This window comes from Dendrobates tinctorius, unplaced genomic scaffold, assembly GCF_039654945.1.
Source record: "Dendrobates tinctorius isolate UK_male_01 unplaced genomic scaffold, ASM3965494v1 ptg000015l, whole genome shotgun sequence".
Taxonomy (NCBI): Eukaryota; Metazoa; Chordata; class Amphibia; order Anura; family Dendrobatidae; genus Dendrobates; species Dendrobates tinctorius.
In genome coordinates, this window is record NW_027361683.1 from 24,434,823 (window position 1) to 24,454,499 (window position 19,677).

The 19,677-nt window shown below is 48.9% G+C and overlaps 1 protein-coding gene across 2 annotated transcripts in view; it reads right to left on the reverse strand.

Annotated features, from left to right (window-relative positions):
- Positions 1 to 19,677, reverse strand: part of AGO4 (argonaute RISC component 4) — a 105,661-nt gene that overhangs the window by 19,412 nt on the left and 66,572 nt on the right. For both annotated transcript variants that reach the window (XM_073562935.1, XM_073562941.1), the window contains exon 11: positions 19,336 to 19,469. In XM_073562935.1, the coding sequence (XP_073419036.1) occupies positions 19,336 to 19,469 (134 nt within the window). The remainder of the gene's footprint in view (positions 1 to 19,335; positions 19,470 to 19,677) is intronic.

Sequence of the window (19,677 nt, forward strand, 5' to 3'; positions counted from 1 at the left end):
GGTAAAATAAAAAAAAAATTGGACCTGAAGTAGTATTTTTTGTGAAAAAAAGTTAAATGTTACTTTTGGGTATTTTCTATCATATAGACCCCTCAAAGTGACTTCAAATGTGATGTGGTCCCTAAAAATAAAATGGTGTAAAAATGAGAAATCGCTGGTCAACTTTTAACCCATATTTTAACTCATATAAGGCTGGTTTCACACTTGCGGTTTTTTTTTGCGCTGTGTTTTTGCGCAAAAAAAATTGCGTTTTTTTCCTATACTTAACATGGGTGCGCATAGACATGCGTTTGTACGCGCATGCGTTTTTTTTTTGTAGTGTGCGCCCGGGCGCAGAAAATGCATCCTGCTGCATTTTTTGTGCGTACGACCTGGCTCAAAAAAACGCATGCGCACAAAATTCACCCAAAAACACATTATAGTCTATGGGAGCGCTGACGTGCGCATGGTAATGCGCACGTCAGCGCAAAAAAAGCATGCTTTTTTAAAAAAAAAAAAAAACCCATGCGCAAAAACACAAAAAAAAGCATACAAACGCATGATGCGTTTGCACTGCGCACAGTGCGCAGCGCAAAAAAATGCAAGTGTGAAAGTAGCGTAACTTACTAACAACAACAACAACAAAAAAACATTGGTTCCAAAATTGTGCTGATGTAAAGTAAACATATGGGAAATGTTATTTATTAAGTTTTTTGTGTGCCATATCTCTGTGATTTAAGGGCGCAAAAATTCAAAGTTGGAAAATTTTCAAAATTTTAGCCAAATTTGTTTTTTCACAAATAAACGCAAGTTATATCAATGAAATTTTACCACGAGATATGTCACGAGAAAACAATGTCAGAATCACAGGGATCCATGGAAGCGTTTCAGAGTTATTACCTCATAAAGGGACATTGGTCAGAATTGTAAAAATTGGCCTGGTCATGAACTTGCAAACCACCCTTGGCGGTAAAGGTGTTGAAGTTGAAGGACATTTCACAAATAATGGCAGACATTAGGTAAATGGTATTAACTTTGTGTGGTATAACTCTCTGGATTTAAAAGACAGACAAAGTTTGACTAGTTTTTTTTCAAATTGAGAAACAGCTGATAATTTTATAAATAATTGCAAAACAAATCAACTAAAATTTATCACCAACAAAGTATAATGTGTGATGAAAAACAAAATCATTGAGAAATGTTGAAAAAAAATCCAGAATTATTGCCACAAAGCAACATGTCAGATTTGAAAAATTTGGCTGGGTCAACTGTATAAGTACCACTTGAGCATTTATTTTATTTCCCAATCTATCGGTGATGCATGTTCAATGTATGCATTGAAATACTTACTGGTCTCATTCTTCTGACACTACTAGCACTGCTCTGGTCCTCTCCTGAATTATATGACTGCAGCTCTTTATTGCCAATTAACACTGCAGACCATCACTTTCTTTCTTAAGGCGCAGTCCGACATCCGTTTAACATAGAAGACGATTGCATGGCAGCACACGGACCGTCCGTCAGCTCTCTTGACCGGAGCTTTACAGCTGCATAGAAACACATGCTGTCATGTTCAGGTCAAGAGAGTCGCAGGCCAGTCTGAGCATTACCAGGCTTTCATCACCTGTCTTATACGACCATCTGACTGCACCCTTAAAAGGGTTGTCCACTACTTGGACAGTCTGAGGGGTAGGAGAAGACGTTGTCCAAGTAGTGGACAACTTCATTAATGTAAGTCTATGACAACCCCATAACAAGTCACATTGACAAAGTGACTTCTGATCGACACAGTAAACGTTGTGCATGCTAGCTTGTCACAGCTGTAGTCATATGACCAAGGATAAGCCCGTAGGGGTTCTGGAAACAGCAGAAGACAGCCATGGGTGAGGACTTTAATGAAAACACTTATCACACATTACTGATGGCTATGGGATGGGGGAAAAAAGAAAAACAAAAAAAGTTGAAATGGTAATTCAGTTATGCGTTTCCTTCAGAACATAGTAGAAAAGTAATTTTTTTTCCTCTTTCCATTCTATGTGAATCCTTAAAGTGAACCTATCAGCAGGATTTTGCTGAGTAAATCACACACTGTCAGGTCGGTGCCATTACATTATGCAGATTAAAATTATACCTGGGTGATTAAATCAGTCTTTATTTGTAGTTTTCAGTTAATGATTTGCTCATGCTCCGGGGTGGCGTGTGTGTTTCATGTGGTGCTCGGTTTAGCTATATTCATCTGTATGGCTTATGACAGATCACTGATTCCTCAGTGACCTGACCCCCTATTTTACATACTGAATATAATAAGTTATGAAAAAAAAAAAAAAAAAAAAAAAAGGGATTTGTGTACTCACCGTAATATCCTTTTCTACGAGCCACTCATTGGGGAACACAGGACCATGGGTGTTATGCTGCTGCCACTAGGAGGCTGACACTAAGTAAACGCAAAAAGATCAGCTCCTCCTCTGCAGTATACACCTAGACACTGGCTCCAGCCGAACCAGTTCCGTGAAAAAGCGGTAGTAAATCAAGAATATTACATAAGGGTATAAAAACGTCAAACCAAATAGCATACTCAAACCGAAAGGCTAACAGGGAGGGTGCTGTGTCTCCCAATGAGTGGCTCGGAGAAAGGGATTTTACTGCGAGTACACAAAAATCCCTGTTTCTCCTTCGCCTCATTAGGGGACACAGGACCATGGGATGTCCTAAAGCAGTCCTTGGGTGGGAAAATGAGAACAGATCAAACCCCACGCACCAGCTGCCTAGAGATGCGATACAGTCGCCTGCAAGATCCGTCTTCCCAGGCCCGTATCTGCATAAGCCTGAGTGTGAATGTTGTAGTGCTTCGAGAAGGTGTGCAGACTGGACCAAGTCACAACCTTGCAAACCTGTTCCGCCGACGCCTGGTGCCGAACGGCCTAGGAGGCACCCATCGAACAAGTGGCATGTGCCTTAATCCCCGCTGGGATAGGCTTGTCTCTGACACGGTAAGACTCTTGAATAGCCGAGCATATACACCTGGCTATTGTGGCCTTTGAAGTGGCAAATCCCTTCCAGTGACCCTCAGCAAGAACGAATAAGGCATCAGTCTTACGTAAGGATGCCGTCCTTGAGACGTACCTTCTGAGAGCCCTCACCAGATCCAGAGTGTGAAGAGCCTTCTCAAAACGGTGTACTGGTGCTGGGCAAAACGAGGGCAGGACAATGTCCTTGTTAAGGAGAAAAGAAGAGACCACCTTGGGTAAGAAGGACGGGACGGCCTGAGACTACCTTGTCCTTGTGAAAAATTTAGGAAAGGAGTTCGACAGGAAAGAGCGGCTAGCTCGGATTGATGTCACTGCGACAAGGAACGCAACTTTCCATGAAAGATGGGTCAGAGATGTTCTACAGCGGCTCAAACGGAGCCTCCTGTAGAACACCCAGGACGCCAACGGCCTTCTATAGGAGGGTACCACGTGGGAAACCCCTGAATGAAGGTTTTCACCAGCAACTTAGAAGCAATCTGACGCTGGAACAAAACGGATAAGGCAGAGATCTGGCCTTTGAGGGAACTAAGCGCTAGGCTTGAATCCAGACCAGTCTGAAGAAACTGCAAGATAGTCGGGAGGGAGAAATCAAGAGGATAACGACCGCGTTCCCTGCACTATGCGAAAAACGCTTTCCAGGTGTGGTGATAAAAGCGTCCTAATGCAGGTTTCCGAGCGCTAATCATAGTGGAAGCCACTTCTCGGGAAAACCCAGCTTGGCTTAGGACCCAGGAGTCAGCTAGTCCGTTAAACACAGGGCCCCCGAGTTCTGGTGGAAAATCAGGCCCTGGGAGAGTAAATTTGGTCGATCCGGTAGTCGCCAGGGAACGTCGACGACGAGCTGCACCAGCTCTGCATACCACGCCCAATCCGGGGCAATTAGGATCACTGGAATCCATTCCGTCTTGATCTTCCCGATAACCCTCAGGAGTAATGGAAGAGGGGGAAAATACATACAGAAGACAAAATTTATGCCACTGAAGGACCAGTGCATCTTCCCCAATGCCCCGGGACCAAGTTATGAACTCAGCATCTTTTCGTTTAGCCTTGAAGCCATCAGATCCATGTCCGGAGTCCCCCAGCGATAACAAATCTCTTGGAAGAGCTCCAGATGAAGTGATCACTCTCCCAAGGTGAGGCCCTCTAAGATCTCTCTGCTGGTCGGGGCATTCGTCTGCCTCTCATGGAAGGTTCCTCTACCTCTCAGGAACTGTCGGCCTGCAGGGGCCATTCTCAGTCAAGAACTCCACAAGCATCTGTGGGCTCTGCTTCCCGTTCCCCCTCACCCGGGGTTTGCAGTGACCAGGAGTCCCATTTCGATATGCCCCTTGATCTAGACTCACCGGTTTATCAGGCAACGGTGGACAGTCTCATTGAGGCAGTCAACCAGACTTGACGAGGACTCTAAATCCTGTCCCGGATCACGTGGACCAAACGTCTTCATAGGGTTTTCTCCAGCCATCCTGAGTTCCATTACATTGTTCGACGACAGAGAGCGCCCGGACCAACGCTTCGAATGTCAGAAGCCTTTTCGGGTGAGATACCCATTTTCCTTGGATCTGCAGAAGGAATGGGCAGAATCCTCTCCAGTTGATCCACCTGTTTCTCGCCTGGCCACCAAAACTTTCCTGTCCTTACCAGAGGGGTCCTCGATTAAAGACCCCACGGACAGTCAGAGAACCTTGCCTGTTCAGTTTTCGAAGCCTCAGGCTCTGCACTCTCTCCCTCTTAGGTAGCTAAAGCTATGGTCTCTTGGGCAGATACCCTGACCAGAACCAGTCAAGATATAGTAACCTTCCCCAGGAGACAGCAGACCTGGCCAATCAGATCTCTTTGGCCGGGGATTACTTGGTGCACGCTTCCCTGGCTTCGGCTAACTGTGCTGCACTTGCAGTCTCAAACGCCATTGCGGGCGGGCTCTGCGTCCAAAAAGTCCCTAATGTCTCTGCCCTACCAGAACAGGCATTTATTTGGAGAGAAACTAGATCAGCTTATCTCAGACGCCACAGGAGTAAAAAGTAAATTCCTTCTACAGCAGAAGACTAGGCAGCCTTTTCGTGGCCAGCAAAAGATGTGTTTCGGCCCTTTAGCAGCAAACTCAGTTGGTCCACTGCGACCATCTCTTCCGGTTCGGGGCGTTCCCCTTGAGGGTACAGGGGTCCCCAGGTTTCGTGCCAGACCAATCGGTCATGGAAGAGCCAACCCAAGCAATCTAGATATAAGGGATCCAGGTCTCATAGATTCTCGGCTCAATGACTCACTCCATTGTCTGGTCAACACCACCAGAATAGGAAGCCACCTACTCCTGTTTAGTCATACCTGGCTCTCTGTCGTCCACGGCGAATGGGTCAGAGACCTGGTGTCTTCCGGATACAAGATAGTTTTCTTCTCGCCCACCGACTCTGTTCTTCTCTCGTCCTCCTGAAGCAGGGGCGCGGGCCCGGCTTTTCTAACAAGTCATCGAATTGCTACGCCAAGACAGGGTCATCATTCCGGTCCCAGAGAAAGAGAGGTTCGAAGGGTTCTACTCAAACTTATTTGTGGTGCCGAAGAAGGACGGACCGATGCAGCCCATTCTAGATCTGATGCTACTAAACAAGTTTGTCAAGATCCGGCACTTCAGGATGGAGTTCCTCCGCTCTGTCATCACTTCAGTGGAGAAGTGGGGAGTTCCTAGCATCCATTAACATCCGGGATGCCTACCTTCATATCATTCGATCTTTCCCCCTCAAAGGTTCCTTCTTTTGGCCGTCCGTGAGGAACACTTCCAGTTTGCAACTTTACCCTTTGGCCTCGCCACCACTCCCAGAATGTTCACAAAAGGTCATGGTAGCCGTCATGTCCATTCTGCGCTTGCGGGGAGTAGTCGTTTTGCCATGCACGGATGACCTCCTAATCAAGGGGCCGACTATCCAAACCTGCACGGAGTGCGTCCTTATCACGATGGACACACTTTCTCACCTGGGCTGGCTGATAAAATTAAACAAATCTTCCCTTGTCCCTGTCCTGAATATATCATTTTTGGGAATGACCCTGGACACCTCCTGAGGGTTGTTGATTCTCCCTCTAGACAAGATCTTAGCCCTTCAACAGGGAGCCCAGGCACTTTGCCGCCCATTTCCTCACTATCCGGTTCGGCATGGTGGTCCTGGGCAAGATGGTGGCAGCGATGAAAGCGGTTGCCTTTGCCCAGCTACACCTCCGTCCTCGTAAGCTTGTGCTTCTGATGACCTGGGACAGGAATCCTCTCTCTCTCGATTGTCTGTCGTTTGTCTGCGTGGGTCAAGCGGGTGCTCAGATGGCGGACGTTGCGTCTTCTCTCACCCAGGGGAAATCTTTTCTCCCAGTTCAATGGCTGGTGGTTACCACCAATGCCAGTCTTATTGGCTGGGGGGGGGGGGGGGGGGCGCTGTCTTTCGTTATCACACTGCCCAGGGGTGCTGGTCACCTCGAGAGTCGCAGCTTCCGATCAACGTCCTGGAACACATAATACGTTCAAGGACCCACTCGATCATCTCAGCGGTTCCCATCCCGGGCGTAGAAAACTGGGTGGCGGATTTTCTCAGCCCTCAGGGACTCTAATGCTTTAGCCAGTGACGCCATGGACTGCGACAGTGAAAAAGCCCACTCTGGGGACTAGGTACACTGTGCTCGGTAGCAGCGGAGAGATCCTGAGCGCCTATGGGATCACAGGCTTTGCAGAGTGGCGTACTCTGTCCCCATGGCAACGCAGTCTGGCAGCAGGTACACGAGGTGAAAAACACTAAGTGTTTTGTTAGCCTTCTTGGATGTCTGAGAGTGACAAGGTGTACCCCCCCGTATATCCCTAATTCTGCTGATATGCTCCAATAGGGAGGGTTGTGGCTTGTAAGTTCCAGTGACTACTGCAGAGAAGGGCCAGAGATTGTATCTGCTGCAGCTCAGAGATCTTACCCAGGTCCTGTGACCCTGTCAGAGCAGTCCTCCCGATGCGCTGCGCTCCTGTGTGAACAGGCTACATGTGTAGAGAGCCGGCCGGTGGATGAAGATGTCCACCCAGAATTGCAGAGGGGGTGAGAGATGTGCAGAGAGAAGTCCCACCGAGTGCAGTGTGAAGAAGCTGCACGTGTAGAGAGGCGGCCGGTAGATAAAGATGGCCGCCAGGAATTGCCAGAGAGAACTCTCGCCGTGCGCGAGAAGCGTCAAGACATGGGTGGAGCTTCTGGGTTGCGGCTGAGAGTAGGCCCAAGCCGGGGACTAAATTTCCAACACGTGCCCCGGGCCAGCACTTACCAGCGGTGTGCATCCAGGAGTAGAGCTCGCAGGAGAAAGATGAGGCGCAGGACCCGGGTTGCCTTTGCTTACAGGTCAGCTGCTGCACCATGGAAGGTGCAGGGACCCTCCATCCACCATTCCGTTGTCAGAGGGGTGGAGAGGGACCGTCTGCCTTCCTTCCATCGCTGCTGTTTATCAGTGGTGGCCGCACGGACGCCATAAGTGCCTCTGGAAATCCAAGGGGTTAATTCCTCCAGGATGGGACAGGGCTGTTGGTCAGGCACAAAGGGGTTGAATAAGCCTGGATGCAGAGGGGGGTACATGGAGGCGACACTCCATGCTGTCGGTATGGGGAGAGAGGTTAACTGAAGGGACCCTTCGCCCCTAAAAAAGATCTCAGGCAAACGATGCAGGAGGGGGTACAGGGAGAAGACACTCCACGTTCCCGCCTGTTGTAGGTTTGGGGACAGCTGAGCCCTTAAGGGATCCATCGCCCCCTGTAATCCTTTGAAAAAATTGAGAATAAAAATAGATGTGGTCTGAAGATCAGAACACGTGCCTCCTACTGACACTAAGCTTGAACTGGTTCGGCTGGAGCCAGTGTCTGGGTGTACACTGCAGAGGAGCTAATCTTTGTGTGTTTACTTAGTGTCAGCCTCCTAGTGGCAGCAGCATAACACCCATCATGGGTCCTGTATCAATGAGGCTAAGGAGAAAATGCACATTCAGAAAGCAGGCGCCTGCGCTGTAGCATGAGCGCATCTATAATGTCCATTATTTGGTGATATAAATTTACTCTCTGTTACACCGCTCCGCCATACTCACCCGGCCTCCGCTCCCACGCCGCAGCCTCTCTCCACCCGACGGCCGCGGCGGTCACCTGAGACAGGCCCGCGACCGATGCCTTCCCTGCATGCTATGCGCATGCGCCATAGGCCGCGGCCGCGCCTCCTTCTTGCTTCTTATGCTCCGGCTGTGCCCTGACCCGGAAGCACCTTTGGACCAATGGCTGACCAGACGGGGCCATACCAGGCCGCTTCCCCCTGAGGGAGGCGCCTGATCGTTGTGTTTCCTGACACTCTGGCCTCGCTCCATCGTGCACACTCTGCTCCTGCAGTTCCTGTCTCGGCTGCTCCTCACAGCAGCTTCTCAGTCCTGCTACCCGTGTTCCTGGTTACCTACTCCAGTCCTGCCTTCAGTGTTCCTGCCTTCCTACTCCAGTCCTGCCTTGTGTTCCTGCCGTCCTACTCCAGTCCTGCCTTCAGTGTTCCTGCCGTCCTACTCCAGTCCTGCCTTCAGTGTTCCTGCCGTCCTACTCCAGTCCTGTCTTCAGTGCTCCTGCCGTCCTACTCCAGTCTCAGTCTTACTCCGGTCCATCCTGAGCCGCCCCTCTCGGTACCGGCTACCGTGGTACTCGAACCCCTGGGCCTGCTCCTAACGGTCCCTGTATAGGGGTCGGTTCCACCTGGCAGCTCGCCCGGGGTCCCTCGGTGCCACGGTCCAGAGGGTCCACTCTCGGAGCTCCCGCTCCTGACCACCCACGCTAACAGTACGATCAGGCCATGGACTCCGCCGGTACTACGGCTGCTACCCAGAAAGAGTTGCTATTCCTACGGGAGAATCAGGGGCGCATTATGTCAATCATGAAGTCGATGGACACCTGTTTGTCGGCCTTACAGGTGGCCGATCCTGGAAATGCCACTCAGCTGGCCAGTCTCCAACAGGAGCTGGGTCAGCAGCAAGATACTCAAACCCACATTTTGTCCTACATGGCCTCCTTTGATAGTCGCTTGTCGGCCCTCCAGGCTGCTGCTGCAGTGCCGACTCCTCCCCCTGCGTCTGCTGCTCCTCCGACGCCCCGCCTCGCCAAGCCGCCTCGTTTCACCGGGGATCCCAAGCTCTGTAGGGGGTTCTTAAATCAGTGTAGTCTCCACTTTGAATGGCTGCCGCAGCAATATCCCTCGGACCGGGTCAAAGTGGCCTTCATCATGTCCCATCTGGAGGGAGAGGCCCTTTCTTGGGTAAACCCGCTCTGGGAACGTGACGACCCGGTCGTTTCGAGTCTCCCGGTTTTCCTGGATACTTTTCGTAAGGTTTTCGAAGAGCCGGGCCGGTTAGCCTCTCTCACTGAGTCACTCTTTAACTTACACCAGGGCTCTCTCACGGTCGGACAGTACGCTATTCGCTTTCGCACTATTTCCTCTGAGCTCGGCTGGAATAACGCAGCTTTGGTGGGGGCATTCTGGCGCGGTCTTTCTAGTAAAATAAAGGATGAACTCGCTGGTCGAGATACCCCGTCCACCTTAGAGGACCTTATCTCGCTGGCTACCCGCATTGACCTGCGCTTCCTGGAGCGCGCTCGGGAGTCAGTGAGAGACAGGCGCTCCTCCAGGTCAGTTTCTCCTTTCACTCAGTCGGCCAGCTCACGTTCAGTCGGATCTTCTTCCCTCTCTTCGGGTGAGCCCATGCAGATAGATCATCTCAGGTTGGCCGAGTTACGTCAGAGAGACGGGCACAAGGTCTGTGCCTCTATTGAGGTCATTCGTCACACTATATCCGCACCTGTCCTAAGAGACAGGGAAACGACTCCACCTAGGTCAGGTAAGAGAGGCCTTCCTAGGTGATGATTCCTCTCAACCCCTTACAATTTCTGTGCTTTTGGTTTCAGGAGGGAGGCGTGGTTCCGAGGTGGCCTACGTGGATTCGGGCTCAGCGGGTAACTTCATTCGGCCGGAAGAGGTAGACAAATACCAAATTCCTGTAGTCACTCTATCTAACCCAATTCAGATTGCCACCGTGGATGGCAAACCGCTACAGGTGACCGTCACCTTGGTCACTGAAGAGGTGGAATTGCAAATCGGAGCCTTACATCGAGAGAAGATAGCCTTTTACGTTTTACCTAAGCTCTCTCACGCCATTCTACTCGGTCTTCCATGGTTAAGAACTCATCAGCCTGTTCTCGACTGGTCTTCTGGGGAGATACTCCGCTGGGGGCACCCGTGCCAAGCTCGCTGTCTGACTCCTGTCCGCCTGGCGGCCGCTCCACGGTCACCTCCAGACCTCCCGGGTCTTCCTCCAGCTTACAGCTCCTACGCCGATGTTTTTGATAAGAAGGAAGCGGAGGTCCTCCCTCCACACCGGCCGTTTGACTGCCCAATTGAACTTGTTTCTGGTTCAACCCCCCCAAGGGGCAGAATCTACCCTCTGTCTCCCGCGGAGACCACCGCCATGTCAGAGTACGTCCGAGAGAACCTCGCCAAAGGCTTTATACGGAAATCCTCTTCGCCCGCGGGAGCCGGGTTCTTCTTCGTCAAAAAGAAGGATGGGATTCTACGACCATGCATTGACTATAGGGGCTTGAATGAGATTACCATCAAGAACAGGTACCCTCTTCCACTCATTCCGGAACTGTTTGACCGTCTCAGAGGGGCTCGGGTCTTTACCAAGCTGGACCTCAGAGGAGCCTACAATCTGGTCCGTATCCGTGCAGGTGACGAGTGGAAGACCGCTTTCAACACTCGAGATGGCCATTACGAGTACCTGGTCATGCCCTTCGGTCTTTGCAATGCTCCTGCAGTCTTTCAAGAGTTCGTCAACGAGATCTTCCGGGATCTCTTGTACTCCTGTGTGGTCGTGTACTTAGACGACATCCTCGTCTTCTCGCCGGACCTCTCGTCCCACAGAAAGAGTGTCCGCCTGGTGCTTCAGCGTCTTCGGGAGAACCGTCTGTATGCAAAGATCGAGAAATGTCTCTTCGAACAGACCTCTCTGCCATTTCTGGGATACATTATCTCCGATGCTGGTCTAAGGATGGATCCCGAGAAGTTGTCTGCCATCCTCAAATGGCCTCGCCCCGTCGGATTAAAGGCGATACAACGATTCCTCGGGTTCGCCAACTATTACCGGCAATTTGTCTCCCACTTCTCCGCGATCACAAGACCCATTTCTGTGCTCACCCGTAAAGGGTCTACTTCCAAGGATTGGTCTCCTGAGGCAGAGGAGGCCTTTCTGTCCCTAAAACGGGCTTTCTCCACGGCTCCGGTCCTGCATCGCCCTGAGAGCGATCGACCTTTTGTACTCGAGGTGGACGCTTCCTCGACTGGTGCCGGGGCGGTGCTGTCCCAGAGAACCGCCTCCGGTCGCCTGCACCCTTGTGGCTTCTTCTCGAAGGCCTTTTCTCCATCCGAGTGTAACTACTCGATCGATGACCGGGAACTTTTGGCCATCAAGTTGGCCTTGGAGGAATGGCGCCACCTCTTGGAAGGAGCTGTCCATCCTTTTGTCATCTTCTCGGACCACAAGAATCTGGCCTATCTCCAGTCTGCCCAGAGACTAAACCCTCGCCAGGCCAGATGGTCTTTATTTTTTGCCCGATTTGATTTCGAGCTCCGATTCCGTCCCGGCAACAAGAATTCCAAAGCAGACGCCCTGTCCAGGGTCTTCCAACCACACGAATCCACGGAGGAACCGTCACATATCATTGATCCCACTAGGATCATCACCGTGGCTCCAGTGAACTGGCTTACTCCTCCGCCTGGCAAGACGCTTGTGCCAGAGAATCTCAAGCAAAAGGTTCTTCTATGGGGGCACTCCTCCAAACTGGCCGGCCATGCCGGAACTAAGAAGACCCTTGACCTTATCAAACGTCACTACTGGTGGCCCTCACTTCGCCAAGATGTACTCGACTTTGTGGCTTCTTGTCCATCCTGTGCAAAGAACAAGGTGCCACGGAGATCTCCGTCTGGCTTGTTGCTTACGTTGCCTGTCCCTACGGTTCCTTGGGAGAACATCGCCATGGATTTCATCACCGACCTACCCTGCTCTGCGGGCTGCTCAGTCATTCTGGTGGTGGTGGATCGTTTTTCCAAGATGACTCACTTCATCCCTCTGCCCGGTCTTCCCTCAGCGCCAGAGCTGGCCGAGATCTTCATTCATCAAGTCTTCAGGCTTCATGGACTACCTCGACGCATCGTGTCTGACCGAGGGGTTCAGTTTACCTCCAAGTTCTGGCGTTCGCTTTGTAAGCTTATGAACGTTTCCCTCGACTTCTCCTCGGCCTACCATCCACAGTCCAACGGACAAGTAGAGCGTACCAAACAGACGCTTACGGGATACTTACGCCACTTCTCTAATGCCCACCAGAACGATTGGGTCAACTTACTCCCCTGGGCAGAGTTCGCTTATAACAACCATGCTGGTGAGTCTTCGGCCAAGTCTCCGTTTTTCATTGTTTTTGGCAGACATCCTGGTGTCCCTCTTCCGATAACCCCTGCCTCTGAGGTACCCGCGGCCAATGCCTTGTCCTCGGAATTTTCTAAGATTTGGGCTGAGACCAACACATCACTCAAGAGATCCGCTGATCAGATGAAGAACTATGCAGACAAAAAGAGGTTGGATTCTCCTCCGTATCGTGTTGGCAACAAGGTCTGGCTCTCCTCCAAATTCGTCCGACTAAAACTGCCCTCCTACAAGTTGGGTCCACGCTACATCGGTCCGTTTGAAATTCTGGGACGTATTAACGAAGTTGCCTACAAATTGAGGTTGCCTGCTTCGCTCCGGATCCCGAACACCTTTCACGTCTCTCTCCTGAAGCCTGTGGTGCTGAATCGTTTCCATTCCTCGCTTGATCTTGGTCCTCAGCCGGTGGGTGCCGACAACGTTTCTGAAGTGCAGGACATCCTCGCTGTGAAAAGGGTTAGAGGTAGGACTTTCTTTCTCGTTGATTGGAAGGGCTTTGGTCCTGAGGAGAGATCCTGGGAGCCTCGGGAGAATATTAATGCTCCCCGTATCCTCAAGAGGTTTCTTGTTAATCTCCGGGGGGGGGGGGGGGGGGGGGGGCGGCTTAGGGGAGGGGGTACTGTTACACCGCTCCGCCATACTCACCCGGCCTCCGCTCCCACGCCGCAGTCGCCCTCCGCTCCCACGCCGCAGCCTCTCTCCACCCGACGGCCGCGGCGGTCACCTGAGACAGGCCCGCGACCGATGCCTTCCCTGCATGCTATGCGCATGCGCCATAGGCCGCGGCCGCGCCTCCTTCCTGCTTCTTATGCTCCGGCTGTGCCCTGACCCGGAAGCACCTTTGGACCAATGGCTGACCAGACGGGGCCATATCAGGCCGCTTCCCCCTGAGGGAGGCGCCTGATCGTTGTGTTTCCTGACACTCTGGCCTCGCTCCATCGTGCACACTCTGCTCCTGCAGTTCCTGTCTCGGCTGCTCCTCACAGCAGATTCTCAGTCCTGCTACCCGTGTTCCTGCCGTCCTACTCCAGTCCTGCCTTCAGTGTTCCTGCCGTCCTACTCCAGTCCTGCCTTCAGTGTTCCTGCCGTCCTACTCCAGTCCTGCCTTCAGTGTTCCTGCCGTCCTACTCCAGTCCTGCCTTCAGTGTTCCTGCCGTCCTACTCCAGTCCTGCCTTCAGTGTTCCTGCCGTCCTACTCCAGTCCTGCCTTCAGTGTTCCTGCCGTCCTACTCCAGTCCTGCCTTCAGTGTTCCTGCCGTCCTACTCCAGTCCTGCCTTCAGTGTTCCTGCCGTCCTACTCCAGTCCTGCCTTCAGTGTTCCTGCCGTCCTACTCCAGTCCTGCCTTCAGTGTTCCTGCCGTCCTACTCCAGTCCTGCCTTCAGTGTTCCTGCCGTCCTACTCCAGTCCTGTCTTCAGTGCTCCTGCTTTCCTACTCCAGTCTCAGTCTTACTCCGGTCCATCCTGAGCCGCCCCTCTCGGTACCGGCTACCGTGGTACTCGAACCCCTGGGCCTGCTCCTAACGGTCCCTGTATAGGGGTCGGTTCCACCTGGCAGCTCGCCCGGGGTCACTCGGTGCCACGGTCCAGAGGGTCCACTCTCGGAGCTCCCGCTCCTGACAACCCACGCTAACACTCTCTCTCAAAATGGCGTGATCTGATAGATCCGACTGCGAAGGCGCCGCCATATTGGTGGAGAAAATTTTTCCCCCCCTCTAGCAAATAATTTGCCACCAAAAAAACTAGAAGTGGTGACAAAAAAAAACAAAAAAAAAAAAACAAAATCACTGACATATGTTGAAACATTCCTGAGTTATTGCCACAAAGTAACATGTCAGATTTGAAAAATTTGGTTTGGTCACCAAGGGAATAAATGAAGTTGATAACTGTAGTATTTATAAGTACCATTTCAGCATTTGTTTTCTTTTTTTCACTTCCCAATCTATTGGTGATGCATGTTCAAAGTATGCATTGAAATACTTACTGGTCCCATTCTTCAGACATTTAAATAATTAAATGGACATTATAGATGCCATCATGCTACAGCACAGGCGCTGCCTGCTGAAAGTGAATTTTTTTCAAAACATATATTGAGTATGTAAACTAGGGGGCAGGTCACTGAACCATCAATGACCTGTTATAGGCCATTCAGATGAATAGCTAAGCAGAGCACCACATGAAGAAACCCCCTCCCCCCACCCCCATAGCCCCAACCCGGAGCACGAGAATCTCATTAACTGAAAACTGCAGAAAGAGATTAAACAACCACCACAAGACAGATTTAATCAACCAAGCTATCATTTTAATCAGTATAACGTTGCCAACCTGATACTACCTGAAGGTTACTCCGGTTCCCTTTACCGTACTCAGCTAATTTACTATTAGTGTTGCCATCAGCACTGCACTTTTATGGAAACAACCAAAACATGCTAAACGCTGTGGATTGACTACAGTCACGGCAAAAAGTTTTGAGACCAAAACAAATATTGTTTTTCACAAAGTTTGCCACTATAGTTTTCATAGTGGTAATTTGTATTAACTCTAGATTAGACCCGGGCAAAGTGAAGCCTGCAGGCCACATCCAGATGGAGACAGCCAAGAGGCTGAAAACAGTGGCCCAGGGGCCACACCATGTCCTCCCTGGCCTGTGTACTGTGCCTCGATATCTTCAGCCTCAAGATTCAGACAGTGGTGGATACATTGGTAGAGGATGGAGCCGCTGGCTCCTTCCATCAATCAGCATGAGACAGACGCAACGACTTCACTACATTAAGTCTGCTATGCAGGGAGTCAGTGCACCAGAGAATGAATATAATATCTCTCATAGGCTATGTAGGAGCTCACACTATATTTAGAGAGGTTATATGGGGGCTCACACTATATTTAGAGAGATTATATATGGGCTTATACTGTATATAGAGGGGCTATGTAGGGACTCGTACGGTATATAACGGATGTTCGCATACTTAATTCTGCTCCATATTAAGCACTACAAATAAATTATATATATATATATATATATATATATATATATATATATATATATATATATATATATATATATATATATATATATATATATCTCTGATATATAAAGCTGAGTGTGTCTGTCTGTCTGTCTGGGATTGGCATCTGCACCGTTGCAGCTACAGCCACAATATTTTGCACAGTCACACGTCCGGACCCCGAGAGCGTCATAGGCTAAGTTGTGAGGCAAAATTTTAACCCCACGAGTTCAAATTCACCAAACAATTTTGCCCCTATCTACATAATGGGGAAAAAGTGAAAGGAAAAGTGTTGGAGGCAAATTAACAGCTGCTAGATGTGAACAAGGGGGACTTAAAGAATGAGCGCTATGGCACCAAAGAGTATATACCGTACAGTTGCTAAGGTGGGGCCCTGACATGGGATATGAACACCCACACAAACTGCACCACACACTACCACATGTTTCAACACATATACCACCCTCAGCACACATTTCACCACACATACACCAACCTCGCCACATAAAAGTGGAAACACAAAAGTCGCCACGCTGTCCCAGAGCTGCTTAAAAGATGAAAAATGAGCTGTGATTGGTTGCTAACAGCAACAGTTTTGTTTGTAGACAGTTGTGGTAACTGAGGCCTATTATTCTTATCATTTCTATGGTGTTATCGTACTTCCGTAAAGCTGGAAATAACAGTTTATTACCGTGAAAACACAGACCACACTCTGACACAGACTGCAGGGGGAGCCCAGTATCACACAGGATAGGATTAGATACACTGCTCAGGAGTCAGTATCACACAGGATAGGATTAGATACACAGCTCAGCAGACAGTATAACACATAAGGATTAGATACATGGCTCAGCAGTCAGTATCACACAGGATAGGATTAGATACACGGCTGAGCAGTCAGTAACACGATAGGATTAGATACACAGCTAAGCAGAAAGTATCACACGAGAGGATTAGGTACACAGCTCAGCAGACATTATCACACAGGATAGGGTTAGATACACAGCTCAGAAACAGGATGTGCCAAAGGAGAGGACATTTTCATTTCAAGAATTCCACTCATTCCATCTGATTTGTTTTTTGATTTTAAACGCCTCCAGTTTCCAGTTCAACTGCTATTTGCAATGTCCATAAACAATGCTCAGGGACAGTCCTTGAAAGCAGTATGGATTGATATGCAATCTCTATGCTTTTCTCATGGTCAACTTTACGTGATCTGTTCAAGAGTTGGAACTACCAAAAATCTGTTCATCTTTGCACCGAAAGGAAAAACCAAACATGTTGTTTAACAAAAGGCTCTTGAATGAGTTGAAAATAAAATACTATCAATACTTGGGTAATCGTTTAGTTAATTTGTGTTGCAAATCTGTAGTGTTGAATATATGTGAAATGTTTTTATGAGCAATCCAATCATTATAATTTGTTATAACTAACCACAGTTGGTTACTACGCCCAGGCAACGCCGGGCTCTTCAGCGTGTGTATATATATATATATATATATATATATATATATATATATATATATATATATATATATATATATATATATATATATATATATTTTTGCCTTAAAATTGTCTGTCATCCACTTCCGTCCAGATGTCCCCGAATCCCACAGTGCACCGCGATGACTGCAAGTATGCCGACCGCTATATTGAAATACCCAACTGATGGGTATTTCAATATGGCACCCGCTGCAGGTACCAGGCCCCTCCACAGTACCACCAGCGGGACACCGCCGGGACCCCCCGCCGCCGCTGGACCCGCCTCCGACGGACCCCCCCCCACCGGACCTGCCACTGCCTGCCCACCCTCCTCCGTCACAGCCGGCAGGAAAGAGACAGCCGCCAGGACCCCCCCCCCCGCCGGACCTGCCGCCACTGAACCCCCCCACCGCCGCTGGACCCACCACTGCCTGTCCACCATGTACATACACACACACGCATGTACTCACACACACACACACACACACACACACACACACACACGTGTGCAGAGACACACGTACTCACACCTCCAGCACAGGCCACAAACCACCCTCTTTCCTGCCGGCTATGACTGCACAGAGGTGGGTGGGCAGGCAGTTGCGGGACACACACACACACACACACACACACACACACACACACTTCCCTCCCGATGCGATAGCATCAGGCACACCTCTAGTAAAACAATAATTAGCTTAATATTGAGCAGAATTAATTTCAGCCTATTGGTTCGGCCCTCCACAACAGTCATGGTGTCTCTTGTGGCCCCTCGGGAAAATGAACTGCCCACCCTTGCTCTTGATTGTTCTGAAGTGTGGTTAGAATTGCATTTCTTGCCATGGCAGAAAAAAAAAAAGATAATATTTTGCAGTACTATATTGTGTGTGTAACAAATATCACCTATAAGCTATAAAAACTTTTATAAATTGACAGTTACCCATTAAGAAGAATAGTAGAAAATTCATTTTTCTGCAATATGGGCCACGTGAAATAGAACAAAAACAATACCTGTAAACTTAAAGCACCACTTCAGTGGTTTTGTTTTTTTCTTGCAGGGCTGGAGTGGTGCAACTTGTTTTAGTTTCCTGCCTCTAATATTATACTTCATATCTTCATCTGTTATCAGCATCACTCCGGTTGGTCTTCAGCAGTTTGTGACTTTGCAAGATTGCTCAAGTGTTATCTGGGCGAACCAGAAGTAACAATTCAATATAAGTCTATGAGGCCAGAACGAGGTTCTCATAGACATACCATTGAGACCTTGTGATCGCTACTTCTGACTTTTGGTCAGTCTGAAGTTGTTACATAGGTTGAAAAAAAGACCTAGGTCCATCAAGTTCAACCTTTCTCCACCAACTGTACATTTCGTCACCAATTTAACAATAACCCGCAATGTTACGTGTACCACGGAAATCGTCCAGCCCATTTTTAAAAGCGGTTATAGTGTCTGCCATTACTACCTCTTGTGGTAGGGCATTCCACAGCCTGACAGCTTTAACTGCAATAATAATACTAATAAATTTTATTTCTATAGCGCCGACATATTCCGCAGCATTTTACATTTCAGAGGGGACTTGTACAGACAATAGACATTACAGCATAACAATAATCACATAGATCATAACAGATACCAAGCGGAATGAGGGCCCTGCTCGCAAGCTTACAATCTATGAGGAAAAAAGGTAGACACGAAAGGTGGGTGGTAACAATTGCCCTGATTGTTTGGATAAGCCACAATATTAAGTGTGTAACAGTACAGACACAAAGGGCTGATAGACGCATAAAGCATGTGGGAACATGATACGGGGAACCAGGTAAAGAACCCTTTCCTATTTAGCAACCGGAATCGCCTTTCTTCCACCTGTAATAAGTGCCCCCTAGACCTCAGTATGCCCTGTGGAATGAATAAGTGTTTTTTACTGGCCACACATACATGTAAATGAGGTCTTCTCTGCGGCATCTTTTCTAAGCTAAACAAGCCCAACTTTTCCAACGTTTCATCATATGAGAGGTCTTCCATCCCTTGTCATAACCTAGTTGCCAGTCTTTGTACTGATTCTAACTTTATCCTTATATCCTTTTTAAAATGTGGACCCTTTTCAAAAGATGATGGACCAGGACCGAAGCAACGCTGGGAACAGCGGCTGCCGAGTATAATACTGGGGCAAAGAACTTAGATTAGTGGTACCACTCTAGCAGTAAAAAAAAAAAAAAAAAAAAAAAAATGAAATATTATATATACATACACACACGCTTGAGTGGTGCTTAAATCAAGTATATACAGATTCTTGAACAACTATCAAATATTATCAATACAAACTAAACAAGCCAAGATAAAACTCACTTTAACAAGTCTTCTCTGCACTGTTTCTGAGGCGCAAAGCAAGCAACAGCCCAAACTTTGATTTCAATGCCAGCATAGAACTGCTTCCCTCTCATGTCCCACACACCCTGGTTTGGAGTAGCCACAGTTTTGTTCTAGGAGGAAAATAAAGAAATAATTCAGGTCATTAGTCTTAGTCGAAGACATTTTCCTAACAAAAAATTTAGCATAACAAGGAAGGTGTCAATAGAAAATAGCATGTTTAACCATTAACGACCGCCGATACTCCTTTTAACATAGCGGAATCAGGAATAAAGGAGATTGACGGCACTCCAGGAATTAAGAAAAAAAAAAAAAATATTT